The sequence below is a fragment of the Odocoileus virginianus genome, chromosome 20 (assembly GCF_023699985.2).
Source record: "Odocoileus virginianus isolate 20LAN1187 ecotype Illinois chromosome 20, Ovbor_1.2, whole genome shotgun sequence".
NCBI classification, from domain to species: domain Eukaryota; kingdom Metazoa; phylum Chordata; class Mammalia; order Artiodactyla; family Cervidae; genus Odocoileus; species Odocoileus virginianus.
The window spans coordinates 15,029,438-15,049,860 of record NC_069693.1 but is presented as its reverse complement, the minus strand read 5'-3'; the positions used below and the strand labels follow the sequence as shown (position 1 = coordinate 15,049,860).

The 20,423-nt window shown below is 58.2% G+C and overlaps 1 protein-coding gene across 4 annotated transcripts; it reads left to right on the top strand.

Moving 5' to 3' along the window:
- The first annotated feature begins 216 nt into the window (after positions 1 to 216).
- Positions 217 to 20,358, top strand: KMT2B (lysine methyltransferase 2B). Of its 4 annotated transcripts, XM_070451741.1 has the most exons (38): positions 219 to 596; positions 1,727 to 1,799; positions 2,035 to 2,229; positions 2,374 to 4,034; positions 4,246 to 4,359; positions 4,453 to 4,603; positions 4,881 to 5,160; positions 5,322 to 5,377; positions 5,625 to 5,903; positions 6,197 to 6,291; positions 6,565 to 6,663; positions 6,782 to 6,895; positions 7,025 to 7,171; positions 7,269 to 7,364; positions 7,812 to 7,929; positions 8,451 to 8,564; positions 8,721 to 8,905; positions 8,979 to 9,068; positions 9,152 to 9,256; positions 9,379 to 9,452; positions 10,059 to 10,174; positions 10,270 to 10,361; positions 10,441 to 10,578; positions 11,207 to 11,365; positions 11,577 to 11,724; positions 11,808 to 11,886; positions 12,004 to 12,164; positions 13,182 to 13,409; positions 13,491 to 14,790; positions 14,875 to 14,964; positions 15,042 to 15,151; positions 18,279 to 18,416; positions 18,500 to 18,574; positions 18,680 to 18,857; positions 19,141 to 19,248; positions 19,365 to 19,448; positions 19,560 to 19,689; positions 19,780 to 20,358. In XM_070451741.1, the coding sequence occupies exons 1-38, from the start codon at positions 234 to 236 to the stop codon at positions 20,053 to 20,055; spliced, it is 8,019 nt and encodes a 2,672-aa protein (XP_070307842.1). In that variant the 5' UTR covers positions 219 to 233; the 3' UTR covers positions 20,056 to 20,358. The 4 variants fall into 4 exon arrangements, with proteins under 4 accessions (XP_070307843.1, XP_070307842.1, XP_020727356.2 ...); XM_020871697.2 differs by having other exon boundaries at positions 2,035 to 4,034; positions 11,604 to 11,724; XM_070451740.1 differs by having other exon boundaries at positions 2,035 to 4,034.
- The last annotated feature ends 65 nt before the right edge of the window (positions 20,359 to 20,423 follow it).

Below are 20,423 nucleotides of genomic sequence, written 5' to 3'. Positions count from 1 at the left end.
GGGGTCTAGGTTCTTTAGGTGCGGTCTAAGGGTGACCAGCCGGCCGGCCTCGGACTCCCGCTCCCGTGGTGCCCCGCGCGGCCGGCCCAGCCCCCGGCTCGTGTCGGCCCCGCGGCGGCGCTGGTTGTTGTCGTGAGCCTAAGCCGCCCCGCCCCTCCTCTGCTCCCCTCCCCCCGGCCCTGCGTACGGGCCGCCCCTCCCCCCGCCTCCCCGGCCCCTCTCACGGTGCCAAGATGGCGGCGGCGGCGGGCGGCGGCAGTTGCCCCGGGCCTGGCTCCGCGCGGGGCCGCTTCCCGGGCCGGCCGCGGGGCTCCGGCGGGGGCGGGGGCCGCGGCGGACGGGGCAACGGGGCCGAAAGAGTGCGGGTAGCTCTGCGGCGCGGCAGCGGCGCGGCGGGGCCGGGCGGAGCCGAGCCCGGGGAGGACACGGCCCTGCTCCGTTTGCTGGGACTCCACCGGGGCCTGCGCCGGCTCCGCCGCCTGTGGGCCGGCCCGCGCATTCAGCGGGGCCGGGGCCGGGGCCGGGGCCGGGGCTGGGGCCCGAGCCGGGGCTGCCTGCTGGAGGAGGAGAGCAGTGACGGGGAGTCCGACGATGAGGTGAGGCAGTCGGAGGCGTCCCCAGCGCCGGGCGGGGCGGAGGCAGGGGGCTTCCATGGGTCTGGGTGGCCCCGAGAAGTGGCGTGGGGAAGCGGAGTCCTTAGGGCTCTTGGGGAAGGAAAGGGCCCTGGAAATAGGCAGGGGAGGAGGTAGGCTGTGCGGAGCTGTCGGTGGAAGAGGCCTCTGAAAGTGGATAGAGAAGCCTGAGCTGCCGCTGAGCACTTCGGCTCGAGGCAGGTCCTGCTGAAGTGTCCTGGGTTTATTTTTCTTGATAGTTGGCAAAGCCAGGGCTGGAGAGATTTGGGCTAGGAAGCTATGGGACTGCATGCCCAACCAGTGGTGGTTGACAGCAGAAGCGTGGCTTGAGTGGACGCAGGCTAGCCTGTAGACCTAGGCTGTGGACCTGCAAGCTGCCCCACCCGGCCTCATAGGCTCCAACACATCACATTTCACCAGTGCCCCAATTCTTCTTCGGACTAAAGTGGAGAGAGGAGAGAATGGTGGAGGGCTTCCTCTTGGGGGCAGAGGTGGAAGAGATATGGGATGTAGGTGAGACTGGGCACTCTAGCAGGTCTGAGTTCAATTCAGGATTTACCACCAGTCTCTCAGAAAGGGCTCGAAGGTGTGGGTTGTATTGCTTAGGACGGTTTGTAGGCACCTGAGGGCTCACAGCAGGTCATAATATGATAAATTACTTAATACACGCACATGCACACCCCACTTGGGTGCCCCAATTCCCATTTTTCATTCAGAGAGAAACAAGAGCTTGAGAGGGTATAGACAGAGGTTCTCCTTTTTTCTGAGTTGGAGGATGAGGGAATATGAGGGTGGTGGCTACTGCCTGACATAGGAAAACCCTGTTCTGTTCCCTTTGAGCCAGTGGACCACTGATGGCTTGTGCTGCTGTGGTCTGAAACTGGGGATGCAATTTCAAAATACATTCTGTCTCCATCCCTGGGAAGATACTGTGTATTTTCCCCGTTCACCTTCCAGTCTTTTTAGTTCATTTGTAAATAGGGATATGTTAAGGGGGAAGCTGGGGATATTCCTCAATACCTGAGCCTCAGGCTAAACAAGGGCTTTGGCACTGACTGCTGTTTCTCCCCTCCACCCTTGGTCCCCTAAATCAGGAGTTTCAGGGTTTTCATTCAGATGAAGATGTGGCCCCCAGTTCCCTGCGCTCTGCGCTCCGATCCCAGCGAGGTGAGTGATGGGGAAACTCTACCTCTGTAGCTTTACAGGAATGTTACTCTTGCCTTTTGTGTCAGCTCTGCCCTGCTCTAGAGTCTCCATCAGTTACCAAGTGTGTTCTGTGTCAAAGCCCCAGCTAGGCTGGGTTGTGGGGGAAGCAGACAAGTCAGAGTCCCTGCACTCCTGGAGTCTTCCTCTGTCTGCAGGGCCAGCTTGACCCATCTCCCCACACCTATTCTCCTTTTAGGTCGAGCCCCCCGAGGTCGGGGCCGCAAGCATAAGACGACCCCCCTTCCGCCTCCTCGCCTAGCAGATGTGGCTCCTACACCCCCAAAGACTCCTGCGCGGAAACGGGGTGAGGAGGGCACAGAACGGATGGTGCAGGCACTGACTGAACTTCTCCGGCGGGCCCAGGCACCCCCAGCCCCCCGGAGCCGGGCATGTGAGTCCTCCACCCCCCGTCGGTGTCGGGGACGGCCCCCAGGACGGCCAGCAGGCCCCTGCAGGAAGAAGCAACAAGCAGTAGTGGTGGCAGAAGCAGCTGTGACAATCCCCAAACCTGAGCCCCCACCTCCTGTTGTTCCAGTAAAACACCGAACTGGCAGCTGGAAGTGCAAGGAGGGGCCCGGCCCAGGACCTGGGACCCCCAAGCGTGGAGGACAGTCTGGGCGAGGAGGCCGTGGAGGCAGGGGCCGAGGCCGAGGCCGGCTCCCCCTCGTGATCAAGTTTGTTTCAAAGGCCAAAAAAATGAAGATGGGACAGTTGTCCTTGGGACTTGAATCAGGTCAGGGTCAAGATCAGCATGAGGAAAGCTGGCAGGATGCCCCCCAGGGAAGAGCTGGATCTGGGCAAGGAGAGGGCCCCTGCTGGAGGAAAGAGCAGAAGCTGGAGGAGGAGGGAGAGGAGGAGAAAGAAGAGGAAGATGAGGAAGAGAGAGCTGTAGCTGAGGAAGCAATGGTGCTAGCAGAGGAGAAGGAAGAGGCAAAGCTGCCGTCACCACCCCTGACTCCTCCAGCCCCTCCACCTCCTCCATCCCTGCCACCCCCCTCAGCATCTCCTCCATCCCCACTTTGCCCTCCCCCGCCACCTGTGTCGCCTCCCCCCCCACCATCCCCCCCACCGCCTCGTGCCCCTGAGGAGCAGGAAGAGTCCCCTCCTCCCGTGGTCCCAGCTACATGCTCGCGAAAGAGGGGCCGGCCTCCCCTGACTCCCAGCCAGCGGGCAGAGCGAGAAGCTGCTCGGGCAGGGCCAGAGGGCACCTCTCCTCCCACTCCAGTCCCCAGCACTGCCACAGGAGGCCCTCTGGAAGACAGCCCCACTGTGGCCCCCAAAAGTACCACCTTTCTGAAGAACATCCGACAGTTTATTATGCCTGTGGTGAGTGCCCGCTCTTCCCGTGTCATCAAGACACCCCGGCGATTTATGGATGAAGACCCCCCCAAGCCCCCAAAGGTGGAGGTCTCACCTACTCTACGGCCTCCCATTGCCACCTCCCCACTGGCCCCCCAGGAACCAGCACCAGCCCCCTCTCCGCCCCGTGCCCCAACTCCTCCATCTACCCCAGTCCCACTCCCTGAGAAGAGACGGTCCATCCTAAGGGAACCCACATTTCGCTGGACCTCACTGACCCGGGAACTGCCCCCTCCTCCCCCTGCTCCTCCACCGGCCCCACCCCCACTTCCTGCCCCTGTCACTCCTTCCCGGAGGCCCCTGCTCCTTCGGGCCCCTCAGTTTACCCCAAGTGAAGCCCACCTGAAGATCTACGAATCGGTGCTTACTACTCCTCCTCTTGGGGCCCCTGAAGCCCCTGAGCCAGAGCCGCCTCCTGCCGATGACTCCCCAGCTGAGCCTGAGCCTCGGGCAGTGGGCCGCACGAACCACCTCAGCTTGCCTCGATTTGCCCCTGTGGTCGCCACTCCTATTAAGGCTGAGATGCCCTCCCCTGGGGCTCCAGCTCCAAGCAGTGGGCAGCAGCCTCACGCTCAGCTGCAGCAGCCCCTGCAGGCCTTGCACACCCAGCTGCTGCCCCCAGCACTACCACCACCGCAGTCACTGCTGCAGCCACAGTTACAGCTGCAGCCGCCGCCACAGCAGGCGCCACCACTGGAAAAGGCCCGGATCGCAGGCCTGGGGTCCTTACCACTGTCTGGTGTGGAGGAGAAAATGTTCAGCCTCCTCAAGAGAGCCAAGGTGCAGCTAATCAAGATTGACCAGCAGCAGCAGCAGAAAGTGGCGTCTTTGATGCCGGTGAGCATGTTGCTTTGGCCAGGCCCCTGCACCCAGTCACTCAGGCTCAGTTCTCTGCAGTCACTTTACCTCCTGTCTCTCAGGACACCTTCTAGTGTTGCAGGGAGCCCTCCAAGCCCGTCTTTGCCCTGTCCCCCAGCTTCTTGGGTTCCTTCCCTGGCCCCATTTGTCCTCACTCTACAGCCTCTGACCCTATTTATTCCCCCACCAGCCCAGCCCTGGAGGGCAGATGGAGGAGGTTGTGGGGACTGTCAAGCAGATCCCAGATAGAGGTTCTGTCAAGTCGGAAGATGAATCAGTGGAAACTAAGAGGGAGAGACCATCGGTATGGAGAGGGGAGAAGGCCCTCTGGGGAAGACTGGCAGAGGGAGTGTGAGGGGCAGCTCTCCACAGGTATTCCTGGTTTCTCCTCCCCCAGGGTCCCGAGTCCCCTGTGCAAGGCCCCCGCATCAAACATGTGTGCCGTCACGCTGCTGTGGCCCTGGGTCAGGCCCGGGCCATGGTGCCCGAAGACGTCCCCCGCCTCAGCGCTCTCCCTCTCCGGGATCGGCAGGACCTCAACGCGGAGGGTAGGGGCGGGTGTGTTGTGGGGAAGTTTTGACAGCTGTGTCAAATTTGGGGGTAAGCGAAGGAATCAAGAACTTGGGAGAATGTCAGCTGAGTAGGGTGCTTAGGGCCAGGTGGCAAGTGGGTTGGACTGCTAGGTCTTAGAGCGGCCTTGGGCATACCTGGAGCCTGAGCATGGTGGGAAAGTGGGGCCGGTTGAATGGGATCTCAGGGAGGTCAGGGGACTGGGGTAGAACTCCAGTGCTTTGTGGCTCCATCCCCACCTCTTCACTGCACTAGATACGTCATCAGCATCTGAGACCGAGAGCGTCCCATCCCGGTCCCAGCCAGGAAAGGTGGAGTCAGCAGGGCCCGGGGGAGACTCAGAGCCTGCAGGGTCTGGAGGGACCCTGGCACACGCACCCCGGCGCTCACTGCCCTCCCATCACGGCAAGAAGATGCGTATGGCACGGTGTGGACACTGTCGGGGCTGCCTGCGTGTGCAGGACTGTGGCTCCTGTGTCAACTGCCTGGACAAGCCCAAGTTTGGGGGCCCCAACACCAAGAAGCAGTGCTGTGTGTGAGTAGCTGGGGCACAGGCTCCATTCCTACCCATGGTTGTCAGTCACCCAGGCCTCCTGCCCCAGCAGAGCAGTGGGATTGGCATCCTTGTGGAGAGCTTCCTCTCTTCCCCCAGACCACCAGTCCCCTACCCTGGTGACGTGCTGCTCCCCTCCCCAGATACCGGAAGTGTGACAAGATAGAGGCTCGGAAGATGGAACGGCTGGCCAAAAAAGGTAACGAGGCTTGAGAAGCATTTCTTTACACAGTCTTACTGAGATGCATGGTATGGAGGAAACCATGTCTTTCTCTGTTCTTTTTCCTTTATTTTTGCAGTCCACCACCTTTGTCGTTTTTCCCATTGCACACTTTTGTATCTCCTGTATTTATTCTCTTCTGCCCCGCTTTTTTCTGGCTTTTCTCCATCCTAGTGTCCATGTCCCTGGCTGAGCTCAGATCCTACTAAGTCCCCTGTTCCCACAGGCCGGACGATAGTGAAGACGCTGTTGCCCTGGGATTCCGATGAATCTCCTGAGGCCTCCCCTGGTCCTCCAGGCCCACGCCGGGGGGCGGGAGCTGGGGGGCCCCGGGAGGAGGTGGTGGCCGCCCCAGGGCCCGAGGAGCAGGACTCCTTCCTACTGCAGCGCAAGTCAGCCCGGCGCTGCGTCAAACAGCGACCCTCCTATGATATCTTCGAGGACTCGGATGACTCAGAGCCCGGGGGTCCCCCTGCTCCTCGGCGTCGGACCCCCCGGGAGAATGGTACGAATTGTTGCTGCTTTCGCTATCAGTCCTGTGTGTGGAAGGGTTAGGACTCCCCAACCCAAGGCTCTCGGTCTCCAGGAGAGTGACCGAGTGAAGAGAAGGGTATGGTTTTAGTGGGCAGGGAAAACGGGTGCCGGAGGTTTTCAGTAGGTTATTGAACAAGGTTCAAGTCATCCTCATGGACTTGGGCTCGCTAAAGGCCTGGGGATCCGGAAGTCACATGGGGTGGTAGAGGAGGGGGGATGGGACAGAGAAGAGGGGGAACCTCACCACTCCTGTGTCCTGCCTAGAGCTGCCACTGCCAGAACCAGAGGAGCAGAGCCGGCCCCGCAAACCCACCCTGCAGCCTGTGTTGCAGCTCAAAGCCCGAAGGCGCCTGGACAAGGTCAGCATAGCCCCACACCAAGAACCTGAGCCCTGTGTAAAGCATGGCTCCATCCCAGGGAGCTTCCTGACAAGTCAGGGTCACAGGCTCACCTGAGTGCTGTAGTGTGTTCATGCCAGAGGACAGGCCCTGGGTGGGTGAAGCGGGCATATCTCTCTGGAAGGTCAGAAAGGATCTAGGCAAAAGGCAGGTTGGCGTAGGCTGGAGAGAGGGCAGTGAGAAGTTGGTAAAGGGTGGAGCTGCAGCCCTCTGAGCACCACTGTCTCTCCCTAGGATGCTTTGGGTCCTGGCCCTTTCGCCTCTTTTCCCAATGGCTGGACTGGAAAACAAAAGTCTCCAGATGGTGTGCACCGAGTTCGTGTGGATTTTAAGGTATGGTTTAGGGTGGTGGGAAGAAATGTGTTGGTTACGAATGAGAACCCTGGTCTTTAAGTTTGGATCTTTCTGTGTTCCTGGCTGCTCCCTGATTCTGCATCTTCTCTTCCCTCAGGAGGATTGTGACCTGGAGAATGTGTGGCTGATGGGTGGCCTAAGCGTACTCACCTCCGTGCCAGGGGGACCACCCATGGTGTGCTTGCTGTGTGCCAGCAAAGGCCTGCATGAGGTTGGATCCCTTCCCCTTCCAAGTCTCTGTTAGCCCTGACTGCCTGGTTTTTGGGCCCTCTCAACAGGGTCACCCTCCCTGGCCTCCTGGCCCCTCATTCTGCCCATTGTTCACTCTCCCCACTCCTAGCTGGTGTTCTGCCAGGTCTGCTGTGACCCTTTCCACCCATTCTGCCTGGAGGAGGCCGAGCGGCCCCTGCCCCAACATCATGACACTTGGTGCTGCCGCCGCTGCAAGTTTTGCCATGTCTGTGGGCGCAAAGGCCGGGGATCCAAGGTTTGGGCACAGGGTTGTGGCAGTGGCAGCATGGAGGAGAGGGGTGTCTCTGAGCCGGTGGGTTTTGCCATTTTTGTCTTTCTATGATATCCTACAGCACCTCCTGGAGTGTGAGCGCTGCCGCCATGCTTACCACCCAGCCTGTCTGGGGCCCAGCTACCCAACCCGGGCCACACGCAAACGGCGCCACTGGGTGAGAGATGAGGCCCCCTCTCCTGGCTGTGGAGCGCTAATTAATGCCGCCACCACCCCAGGACTGCTCTAGGCCAGGGCTCTTGGGGGAGGGAGGGTGGAGGTCCTCTTAAGAGTTTGATAAACATCACATGTCCTCTTCAAGAATTTCACACAGACGAGATTTCTGTGCAGAATTTGCATGTAATGGTTTTACAGGCTCATGGATTCCGTAGTCCCCTGCTGTAGCCTCATCTCTTCCCGTCTCAGTCTGCCAGTCTCCCCACTTCATCTCTCTCCTGCCCTGCTGCTTTCCCTCTCCATCCTCCTCTTCACCTCTCCCACACACCTGTTTTCCTTACCCATCCTTCCGCATCTGTCTCATGCCCACTCCTTTTTGCCCTTCCCCACTTTGCACTGCTCCAGCCTGGTATCTGGTTCTCCCCCTAATATTGCCCTGCCCCCCCAGATCTGCTCAGCCTGCGTGCGCTGTAAGAGCTGTGGGGCAACTCCAGGCAAGAACTGGGACGTCGAGTGGTCGGGAGATTACAGCCTCTGCCCCAGGTGCACCCAGCTCTTTGAGAAAGGTGGGGACCTGGCAGGGGACCGGGGCCCCGGGGGCCGCCGGGGAGTGGGCCAGGTTCTTAGACAAGCAGTTGGGAGAGATACTCTTTGCTAGTATTTCTCCACTCTCTTCTACCTCTGGAGCCTTTCTTCCATTCAAAGTAGTCTTGTAGGAGCCCTTCTAGTACTTGGAGGGACGTGACTCCTCTGAGGGCGGTGGGAGTGGAGGGCTCGGACCCCACTCTCATGGTGGTCCTGGAAGTACCTCCTAAAACCTTACTTCTCTGCTGAGTTATCTGAAGACCTGGGCTTCCTCATTGGCTCAAGCAGCGGGTTTAGCAAGGCTCTTTGCATTGTGATGCCTTGGGGCTGCAGAGTTAGGAGAGCAAACTTATCCTTAGCCAACCTTTGGGGCGTGGTAGGGACCCAAGTGGGGCAGGACAGGGCAGCTCGTGCAGCAGTCGTGGGCCGGCTGGCCTCCATGCCAGGCTGCTGAGGGCAGCTCATGGCACCAGCCCCTCTGACTTGCCTTTTCTTGTTCCAGGAAACTACTGCCCGATCTGCACACGCTGCTATGAAGACAATGACTACGAGAGCAAGATGATGCAGTGTGCACAGTGTGACCACTGGGTGCACGCCAAGTGTGAGGGGCTCTCAGGTGAGTGGACGGAAGACTGGGATGTGGCCTCAGCCATGTCCTGCCCTTGGCCGCAGGCTCTCAGGGGACAGCGAAATGTTCTTACTGACCTGGGGCGCTCTGAAAACTTCCACATCACTGAAACCATTTTTCTCTTTCATGCCCTGGCTGTTCTAGATGAAGACTACGAGATCCTTTCAGGGCTGCCAGACTCGGTGCTGTACACCTGTGGGCCGTGTGCTGGGGCCACGCATCCCCGCTGGCGAGAGGCCCTGAGTGGGGCCCTGCAGGGGGGCCTGCGCCAGGTGCTTCAGGGCCTGCTGAGCTCCAAGGTGGCAGGCCCACTGCTGCTGTGCACCCAGGTCTGCGGGCCCGGATGACTGGACGGGAGGGGCCCGGCCCAGCACGAGCCCTGCTGACTTCCCCTCTTTGCAGTGTGGGCAGGATGGACAGCAGCTGCACCCAGGGCCCTGTGATCTGCACGCTGTGAGCCGGCGCTTCGAGGAGGGCCAGTACAAGTCTGTGGTGAGTGGGACACTGAGGAGCCGCTGCGTGCCTGGGGGAGAGGATTAGGGTGGGAGCTCAGGTCCTGACAAACCCCCTTACAGCACAGCTTCATGGAGGATGTGGTGGGCATCCTGATGAGGCACTCTGAGGAAGGAGAGATGCTGGAGCGCCGGGCTGGAGGCCAGACCAAGGGGCTCCTACTGAAGGTGAGCTCATTGGGGGCTGCCCTGAGGTTGGCTTGCATGGTAGCGGGGAGGGGAGAGTAGGTTCCTGCCCTGACCACCTCTCCTGGGGAAGACAGTTCTCATTCTGTTAACCCGCTCCCCAGCTGCTAGAGTCTGCGTTTGGCTGGTTCGACGCCCACGACCCCAAGTACTGGCGACGGAGTACCCGGCTGCCCAAGTGAGCAAGGCTGGGTAGCAGGAGGGGAACCAGGGAGTGAGGGCAAAGGCAGGGGCACCTGGGAATCCAGGGTCCAGCTGGACTGAGAAGAGACAAGGAGCAGGCTGGGGGTCTTGGAGGGCGGTGGGGCCAGGACGAGAGTCCCTCGTGGTTCCAGACGAGCAGAGACTCGTATTGTTTGGTTAACTCTGACTTTGGGTGTGCATTATGCAAGGTGGTGTTGGGGACAGCAGTGTGCAAGCCATGTTTGGGGGGTTGGGCAGGCACTGATAACCTGGACAATTAGGGCTTTGATGGGGAGGCCCAGGGGCTGTGGGAGCCCAGAGGAGGTGCCTGCCTAGGAGCCTTGGGCCTGAGGCTTCCCAGAGAAATGACATCTAAGCTGAGAAGTGGAGGAAATTATTCTGGGCATGGAGAACAATATTTTATGTGGCAAAGGTGGCATAAGAGGGTCTGGCTTGTTTGGAAGGCTGAGAGAAGTTCCACATAGAGAGAGGACAGAGGGGGTCATGGCATAATCAGATTGATGCTATGGGTGGGCCCCAGTCCAGCACCCTTCCGTTAGATGTGTTAGATGTGTCAGAGGCTGACCCTGCCTGTCCACAGCGGAGTCCTTCCCAATGCTGTGTTGCCCCCATCCCTGGACCACGTCTACGCTCAGTGGAGGCAGCAGGAACCAGAGACCCCAGAATCAGGGCAGCCTCCAGGGGATCCCTCAACAGGTACTGGGCAGTTGGGACTAGAAACTCGATCGCCTAGTTGGTGGGCCAGGTTCCAGGTCCTTGTTCTTTGACCGTCCTTCCCACACCCCTTCCAGCTTTCCAGGGCAAGGATTCAGCTGCTTTCTCACATCTGGAGGACCCCCGTCAGTGTGCGCTCTGCCTCAAATACGGGGATGCGGACTCTAAGGTGAGGGCTACTGCATGAAGACCCAGGTTGTAGGGTCTGGTCTCTAACTCCTCCCCTCACACCACGACTCTGCCCCCAGGAGGCGGGACGGCTTCTGTACATTGGGCAGAATGAGTGGACACACGTCAACTGTGCCATTTGGTCAGCCGAAGTGTTTGAAGAAAACGACGGCTCCCTCAAAAACGTGCATGCTGCTGTGGCTCGAGGGAGGCAGATGGTGAGGGCGCGGGCCTGGAGAGGGGGCAGTTCTCGGGGGCTGGGGTGGGGCCCAACTCCAGTAGAGACAGCTCTGGTGTCGAGGTCTCTGCCACAGCTTGTCCCTGGTGCCCTTTTGGCTGTCCAGGACTCTAGTGCTGCAACAAAAGCAAGTCTTTTCTTATTTGTGCTGTCTGGTTTAATACGGGTCTGAAGCCTGGGAGGCTAACAGTTAGATGATCTCCTGTTACTAAGTGTGTGTGTCATTTACCTCTTATTCCATCCCTGTGAGGTGAGGTACTACATGGGAACCCCTCCTCTGTGGGGTGCCGCCAGCTCACCCTCAGGAAGTAGGATGAGAGACCTGCCACAGCGGGCAGATGTGAGGGTTCAGTGAAGTAATACGGGCTCCACGTTAGAACAGTGTGAGGAAACCTTAGCTCCTGTTATTTTTCTTCTTGCTACAGCTGTTTCAGGGAGTCTGCACTTGTTTTGATGTGCGCCTGGGCCTGGATGCCACTGGTGGGGAGGGAATGTGCCGTTGTTCTGTGAGGTGCTAGGCTCGGCAGGGGCCGAGGGGAGTCTTTGAGGACAGCGATGCTGGGTGTCAGGCCCTGGCTTCCTCACTTAGCAACCCCTTCTGCCCGTAGCGCTGTGAGCTCTGCCTGAAGCCTGGTGCTACGGTGGGCTGCTGCCTCTCCTCCTGCCTCAGCAACTTCCACTTCATGTGCGCCCGGGCCAGCTACTGCATCTTCCAGGATGACAAGAAGGTGTTCTGCCAGAAACACACAGACCTGTTGGATGGCAAGGTGGGCCCTCACCTTGGGGATGCAGTGCCCCACTGCACTCTCCTCTTCCTCTCAGGGAGCCTGTAGCCCCTCGGGCCTCACCCAGCTGCCTCTTAGTGTCCCTTCCTTGTTCCCTTACCCTCCGCCCCCAGTCATTTAGTCAAGCCCCTTGACTGACCAGTCTCTGGAGCGAGCCTTCCCTCACATCCCCCTCACCCCCTCACCAATCCAGCAACCCCATTTGCCACCCACCTCCCAGGAGATCGTGAACCCTGATGGTTTTGATGTTCTCCGCCGAGTCTACGTGGACTTTGAGGGCATCAATTTCAAGCGAAAGTTCTTGACGGGGCTTGAACCTGATGCCATCAATGTGCTCATTGGTAAGCAGCTTGCTCTCTCCCCTCGTCTTCCTGACCATGCCTAGGCCCGCTCTCCTGACCTCTCCCACCCACCTATATCATAGGTTCCATCCGGATCGACTCCTTGGGCACTCTCTCTGACCTCTCAGACTGTGAGGGACGGCTCTTCCCCATTGGCTACCAGTGAGCAACCCAAGGGGCGTTGGTGGGGCTGGGGGCCTCGAGGGCTGGATCTTTTTTCCCAAGTTGTCCTGACCCTTTTGTCCCACACGCCCCCCTCCCAACCTTCCCCCCGGCCAGGTGCTCCCGTCTGTACTGGAGCACAGTAGATGCCCGGCGGCGCTGCTGGTATCGGTGCCGGATCCTGGAGTATCGGCCGTGGGGGCCAAGGGAAGAGCCAGTTCACCTGGAGGCAGCAGAAGAGAACCAGACCATTGTGCACAGTCCTGCCCCTTCCTCAGGTACGGCCTTGGAGCTCACGCATTTTCTTCCCTGAGTGCTGCCCTCTGCAGACAGTTACCCACCAAGCCTTGTTCTCCTGTGCCCTAATGAAATCCCAGGATGTTTGCCATTGTTCTGTTTGTTGTAATGGTGGTAGCTTAAGATTAACTTCATGCCAGGAAGTGAGGAGAGAGGTGAGCACTAACTGCTTGTGAGGTTGGCAGCTTCTGGACAAATGTAGGGAGCATTTATGGCCACCTGACTTGGGGCTCTGTGCTTGTGTTATGCTCCCCACAGCCCCTTGAGAAAGGGATAAGCTCCTCTGTACATCCTAGAAAGGACATAGTGGCGGACCCAGGATTCAACCCTAGATCTCCTCATTTCCCGAACTGACACCCTCCCCTCCATGCTAGCGCTTAGGGCCGGTTGGCAGGAAGCACAGAATGGGCTCAAGGACTGGTAGGCCAGTGGGAGGAGGGAGAGATGTGGATTGTGCTTGTGGGCAGGGTGTTTGTTCTGGGTTGGAGCACAACATGGAGAGAGGGGAAAGAGGGGTATGGCCATCCTGGCTGGAAACACGGGAGTGTTGGGAGGAGGCGGCAGAGATCAGCTTGTACAGATTGGGTGGAGCCAGGTAATGGGGCGCCACAAGCACCAGGATGGGGTGGTTGCGTTTGATGTGGCTGGGATGTGCAGCGCAAGTAAGAAAGTGGTAGGACTGGCCGTGCTGGAGGGAGGGCAGTACCCTGTGTGGGGCCTGAATCTGGGAGAGAACAGCAGGCATCCAGGAAGTGAGGAAATGGCAAAGGATGAGTGAGGGGGTCACAAAGGGACTCTGAGCCACGTGTATGGGGAGGTTTTGCAGAAGCCAGAGAGGTTTGAGACCTGGGCGATGACTGGGAACGCAAGCACCTTGTGCCCCAGATCAGGGGCCAGACGGAGAAGGTGTGAGTGCGTCAAAAGAATGAAAGGTGTGTGAGCAGAGGCTTTCACAAGGAGCCCCCGCCACCCACGATGCCATTTTCTTGCCTCTCTAGAGCCCCCAGATCATGTGGACCCCCCGCCAGATACAGATGTCCTTATCCCTAGAGCTCCTGAGCACCACCCACCTGTTCAGAATCCGGACCCCCCACCTCGGCTGGATCCAAGCAGCGCCCCTCCTCCAGCCCCCCGCTCCTTCTCGGGGGCTCGAATCAAAGTGCCCAACTACTCACCATCCCGGAGGCCCTTGGGGGGTGTGTCCTTTGGACCCCTGCCCTCCCCTGGTGTGTACCTGGAAGTCCTGGGGAGGGGTGGGGCAGGGTGAGGCAGAAACTCCTGGCTGACACCAACCCTTCCCCCTACAGGAAGTCCATCTTCTCTGACCCACCACATCCCTACAGTGGGAGACCCGGACTTCCCAGCTCCCCCGAGACGCTCCCGTCGCCCCAGCCCTCTGGCTTCCAGGCTGCCACCTTCACGGCGGGCCTCTCCCCCTCTCAGAACCTCTCCTCAGCTCAGGGTGCCCCCTCCTACCTCAGTCGTTAGAGCCCTCACACCTACCTCAGGGGAGCTGGCTCCCCCTAGCCGGGCCCCGTCTCCTCCACCACCCCCTGAAGACCTGGGCCCAGACTTTGAGGACATGGAGGTCGTATCAGGACTGAGTGCTGCTGACCTGGACTTTGCGGCCAGCCTGCTGGGGACTGAGCCCTTCCAGGAAGAGATCGTGGCTGCGGGGGCCGGGGGTAGCAGCCACGGGGGCCTGGGGGACAGCTCAGAGGAGGAGGCCGCCAGCCCCACCCCCCGCTACGTCCACTTCCCTGTGACTGTGGTGTCTGGCCCTGCCCTGGGCCCCGGTGCCCTCCCCGGAGCCCCCCGCATTGAACAGCTGGACGGAGTGGATGATGGCACCGACAGCGAGGCCGAGGCAGTCCAGCAGCCTCGGGGCCAGGGGACTCCTCCTTCAGGGCCAGGAGCAGGCCGGGCGGGGCTCATCGGGGCTGCAGGGGACAGGGCCCGACCTCCCGAGGACTTGCCGTCAGAAATCGTGGATTTTGTGTTGAAGAACCTAGGGGGGCCTGGGGAGGGGGTTGCTGGACCCAGAGAGGAGCCCCACCCCCCAGCACCTCCCCTGGCCAATGGCAGCCAGCCCCCTCAGGGCCTGCCCCCTAACCCAGCTGACCCCACCCGGACGTTTGCCTGGCTCCCTGGACCCCCAGGGGTCCGGGTATTGAGCCTGGGCCCTGCCCCTGAGCCCCCAAAACCTGCCGCATCCAAGATCATCCTTGTCAACAAGCTGGGGCAGGTGTTTGTAAAGATGGCAGGGGAGGGTGAACCTGTCTCACCCCCAGTGAAGCCACCGCCTCTGCCTCCTCCCATGCCCCCCACGACCCCCACTTCCTGGACTCTGCCCCCAGGACCCCTGCTGGGTGTGTTGCCAGTAGTAGGGGTGGTCCGCCAAGCCCCGCCCCCACCCCCCCCTCCGTTGACGCTGGTGTTGAGCAGTGGGCCCCCCAGCCCACCCCGCCAGGCCATCCGTGTCAAAAGGGTGTCCACCTTCTCTGGCCGTTCTCCACCAGCACCTCCACCAAGCAAGACTCCCCGGCTGGAGGAAGATGGAGAGTCCTTGGAGGACCCCCCCCAGGGTTCAGGGCCTTGTGGCAGTGGGTGAGTGAGTGTGGCCAGGCTGTGGAGTGGGAGAGAGGTGGGCAGGGGAAGGCTCTCAGCCTTCTCACGGTGCCCCTACCCCAGGTTCAGCCGAGTGAGGATGAAAACGCCCACCGTGCGTGGAGTTCTTGACCTGGATGATCCTGGGGAGCCCACTGCGGGGGAAAGTCCGAGGTGAGTGGCCAGCTTCCTTTCCCTGGAGGCTCTGGTACCGCTGTCCTTTCCTCCTTCTGACAGGTCTCTTCTCACAGGCCCCTCCAGGACCGGTCCCCTCTGCTGCCACTTCCTGAAGGTGGTCCTCCCCGGGCCCCTGAGGGTCCCCCTGACCTGCTGCTTGAGTCCCAGTGGCACCACTACTCAGGTAGGGACCAGCCTCTCCCTCTCACTGCCTCCCTCCCCCATGCTTGTCTCAGCTGAGTAACTGGCATACATAATTGGTTCACTTTAAACACTTCCTGGGTGTTGCACATTGCACCCTCAACGTGGCTACAAGCCTGAGGTGGGGTGCTAGGGTTGCAGAGATACCCTTAGGAGCTTGTGGTCTGTGGCGGAAACAGACACATGCCTGTCCAGTGTCCCCTAAAGGTCAAGGAAGGGCTTCAGAACTTCATGTGCCAGGTCAGAGGGTTAGGTACCTAGTAAAGTCAAAGATGGGGTTCTGGGGATCATTCAGGAAGAGTTCAGCCCACTTGAGACCCAGAGGAAGGGCAAGAGCAGTAGGGAAGTCAGAGGAGAATGGGGTCCAGAGGCTCAGGGAAGGCCATCAGTAGTCCGCCATCCCAGCTGCTGCAGAGAACACCATGCACGTGGGCTCTGGGCGAGGTGTACTGTCCGTGCAGGTAGCACAGGGCGGGGAAGATGTTGTGTCAGCGTCTAAAACTGAAGACAGTGGGTGATGAGGAAGCCAGAACAAAGCCCAGGCACCTCACCAAAAAGCCCAGCTGAGAGTCTTGGGTAGGGGGAAGGGTGGGGGGGAGGGTGAGACAGACTTACAGGGGTTTTATGTGAGGACTGTGAAAGCAAAGGCAAGAAGGAAGTTGAGTGGGACTCGTGGATGGAAAAGAAGGTGGGAGGAGGTGTGGCAGTCAGGTTTGAATGGAGACCCCTGAGACGGAGGGAAGGACACGAGGAAGGTGTACAGGCATACCTCGTTTTATTGCCCTTCACTTTATCACATTTTTACAAATTGAAGGTTTGTGGAAACCCTGCATGGAGCAAGTCTTATCAGCGTCGTTTTTCCAACAGTATTTGCTCACTTTGTGTCTCTGTGTCACACTTTGGTAATTTTCATAATACTTTAAACTTTTTCATTATCTGTTATGGTGATCAGTGATCAGTGATCTTTGCTGTTACTATTGCAAGAAGATTACAACTTGCTGAAAGCTCAGATGATGGTTAGCATATTTTAGTGATAATTAAGGTATGTACATTGTTTTTTTTAGCCATAATGCTGTTGCACATTTAAGAGACTACAATGTAGTGTAAACATAACTATTATATGCCCTGGGAAACCCAAAAGATTTGTTGACTTGCTTTATTTCAGTATTTACCCTAATGCGGTGGTCCGGAACTGAACCCGCAATATCTGCGAGTTATGCCTGTACTTGCAGAGATAATGAGACATCAGGATGCAGGATGGGGCACTTGGAGCAGTTCTGGCTGATGGACTCAGTGAAGCTGGAAGGGCAGTGCTCTGCTGGTCATGGAGGGCAGGGGGAGAGGGAGTGGGCTCCAGCCAAGTAAGCTGGTAATTGAGCAGCCCAAGGCTCAGAATTTCTTGTGGCCCCAGTCCTGTTGGAATGTGTGGATTTTCTCATTATGTAGAGCTCAAATGCTGAGTAAGGAAGTGGAGCGAAGTGGACTGAGACTTTAGCTGAAAGGCTACTTACAGGGTCAGAGATGGCATAAGGAGGTGGTAGTGACCATGACAGACAGGGCCCTGCCCATAGGGACCAGACACATTTTGCTAGAGGAAACCGACGTAATTAGCAAGTGCACTTCAGCTCAGAATGAGCACTGTGAGAAAGAAGCCAGTGAGAGTGTGCCTGGGTGAGACTTCTGTCTACAGACTGATCTGTGTAGCTGTGTTCAGGGAACGGAATGGAAGTGAAAGTGGAGAAAGGCGGAAGAAGTCAGAGGAGGACCCTGGGTCATTTGGAGGCTTGGGGATGATGTGGGTCACACAGCAACAGTTAGATTTAGTCTTGCTTAGAACTGGAGGGTGGGCATATGGGCAGGTTGACCCAAAGAAGTTATGTGGGAAGAATGTATGGCCATGTGAGTCCTGCCTCTCCTAAAATGTGCTCCATTCAAAACATTTGCCCCCATCCCACTCACCCTAGGTACAGTGGTCGGGCCTCAGTTCACATCCTGCTTGAGCCAGTAGCATCATTTGCTGCATGGATCCCTCCCTCCTTGATGCACTTCCTCCCTTGGCTTCCAGCCCTCTCCTAACCTTTGGTCATGCCTCATTGTTGTAGCCTGTCAACTTTGGTGTGTCCCAGGACCCTGACCTTGACTTCTCGATCTCCACTTATTCCTGAGTTCTCTTGTCTATCATCCTGGCTCTAAATCCCATCTCTAATCCTGATAGCTCCCAAATCGCTAGCCAGGCTCCTGTATCCTGCTGCCCGCCTGCCATCTCTGCCACAAGTTGAAAGGGGAGGTTTTCTAAGAGGGATCTCTGACTCGTGTATCCTAAACTGAGTTCTTGACTTTCACTACAAACTTGTTTTCTCCCTTACCTTTACTGCCTCAGTCAATGGCCGTTGTATCCTTCCAGTTGTTTAGACTCCACACCTGGAGTTGTCCTTGACTCTCCTCTTTTTCACATCCACTCACCTGTTAGCTAGGCTGTCTGTTCTAGCTTTAAATTCTTTAGCCCTTGAGAAGTCCCTCATAGTGTACATACACTTGATTCTGTGAGTATGGGCTTTTTATAATAATATATTGGTAATCTTTACAGAAATGGGGTGCACATTGAAAAATCGTTCAGTCAGTAAGTCATGTTCACCTCTTGTGTGACCCCATGGACTGTACTCCAGCAGGGATTTTCCAGACAAGAATACTGGAATGGGCTGCCGTTTCCTTCTCCAGAGAATCATCCCAACCCAGGAATCGAATACACGTCTCCTGCTTGGCAGGCAGATTCTTTACCGCTGAGCCACCAGGGAAGCCCACTTAAAAAAACACATGTGCAAAATAGTTCTCCAGTATTTTAAATTTTGTGTGAGATTCAGAAGAATGAGGAGCAGGTGGGCATTTGTGATAGACTGAGTTTGAGTGAGCTGTGAACATGTCCTGCAGAAAAGGGACTAAAAATAATGTCAATTCTGTAGGATTCATTGGGCAAATATTGCAAGAGGAAGGCCATTAAATCTAGTAACTGTGCTTATACCCGAGGAGGAAGGGAAGGCAGAGGGGAGCCAGGGACGTTTGAGTCAAGGAAGGGTGACCCTCCCCAACTCTGATCTGCTCCCTGGGACCAGGTGAGGCTTCAAGCTCCGAGGAAGAGCCTCCATCCCCAGAGGACAAAGAGAACCAGGCCCCTAAACGGGCTGGCCCACACCTGCGTTTCGAGATCAGCAGTGAGGATGGGTTCAGCGTAGAGGCAGAAAGCTTGGAAGGTGAGTTGGGGATAGCGTTGACAGGGAGGGGAGATGTTCAATAGAACATTATTCTGACAGCTTTGGCCCTGCCCTATCCCCAGGGGCGTGGAGAACTCTGATTGAGAAGGTGCAAGAGGCCCGAGGGCATGCCCGGCTCAGACATCTCTCCTTCAGTGGTAACCGAGGGGGGTCCACAGGGATGCTGGGAGCTGGGATGACTCCCAGTTGACAGGATGGGCCTCCGACATGACCAGTGTGTCTTCACCATTGACTCTCCCCAGGAATGAGTGGGGCAAGGCTCCTGGGCATCCACCACGATGCTGTCATCTTCCTGGCAGAGCAGCTGCCCGGGGCTCAGCGCTGCCAGCACTACAAGTTCCGCTACCACCAGCAGGGAGAGGGCCAGGAGGAGCCACCCCTGAACCCCCATGGGGCAGCCCGCGCTGAGGTGTATCTCCGGTGAGAGGTCTGGGGTGTGGCGCCTGGGTCTGGGTAGCCCTAGAGGAGTTCTCAAGGGTGGGAATTTAGTCTGCACAGATTGGAAACAGGTCTGAGAATACACTAGGCTGCTCCAGAAGTTGTTTCTGGAGACCACATCAGAAAAATGAACCCCGTCTCTTCCCTTTTGCCGTGTCTTCAATAGTAGCAGTATTCTTCCTGCCCCACCAGCAGCAGGCCCAGGCCAAAGAATAGATGAAAGAATGGCTACAAACCTCCCTCCTTTTCTCCCTCCCACCTGCAGCAAGTGCACCTTTGACATGTTCAACTTCCTGGCCTCCCAGCACCGGGTGCTTCCTGAGGGAGCCACCTGTGACGAGGAAGAGGATGAGGTGCAGCTCAGGTCAACCAGGTATGGGGGCAGGCCGGGGTGCTGGGGGTGGCCTGGAAGGGCCCAAAAGAGGGTAATCAGGGCAAGAGAAGTCATTTCTCGGTACCGGCCTGTGTGACACTGCCATCCCCCACCAGACGTGCCACCAGTCTGGAGCTGCCCATGGCCATGCGCTTTCGCCACCTCAAGAAGACATCCAAAGAGGCTGTGGGTGTCTACAGGTTCGTGGGGTTGTGGGGAGGGTGCCCCTTGAATGGACAGGCAGGTGCCCTGGTAAAGGGCTGCCTTGGTTCGGTCCCCCTCACCTCCCCCTTGCCCATCCTACCCTGCAGATCTGCCATCCACGGGCGGGGCCTGTTCTGTAAGCGCAACATCGATGCTGGTGAGATGGTCATTGAGTACTCTGGTATTGTCATTCGCTCTGTGCTGACTGACAAGCGGGAGAAGTTCTATGATGGGAAGGTAGGCTCTGCCAGGCCATGGGAATGAGGCAGCTGAAACAGGGCGGTCCATGGGAACAGAGCCTCTGACGTCCCCACCCTGTCCCTGTAGGGCATTGGGTGCTACATGTTCCGCATGGATGACTTTGACGTGGTGGACGCCACCATGCATGGCAATGCCGCCCGATTCATCAACCACTCGTGTGAGCCCAATTGCTTCTCTCGAGTCATCCATGTGGAGGGCCAGAAGCACATCGTCATCTTCGCCCTGCGCCGCATCCTGCGTGGTGAGGAGCTCACCTATGACTACAAGTTCCCCATTGAGGATGCCAGCAACAAGCTGCCCTGCAACTGTGGCGCCAAGCGCTGCCGTCGCTTCCTTAACTGAAGCAGTGGCTGCCTGCCACGCCCCCCGCTGCCATCTTGCCCCTAGCCTGGGGGTTCCCTCGTCCCTCCTAGAGCATCTCACCCCCACCCTCATGTTCAGGGTGGATGTGGGCCTGCAGGTGGCGAGGGCCCTGCCTCCACCCCTCCAGCCCACCCAGCAATCGCCCCCTTCTTGCCCTGGGGGCCCAGGATGTAGATATTGTACAAAAGTTTCTAAATCCCTTCTTTTCTATGCACTTTTTTATTTAAGGGGGTGGGATCCCAGGTGGGAACCCCCCCACAATAAAGTCTGTCAATGTTTGGAGAGGTGGTCTTCCATTTGTATGGTGCTGGGTGCAGGTAGGACCTGTTTCTCTGTGCCCCACCCCC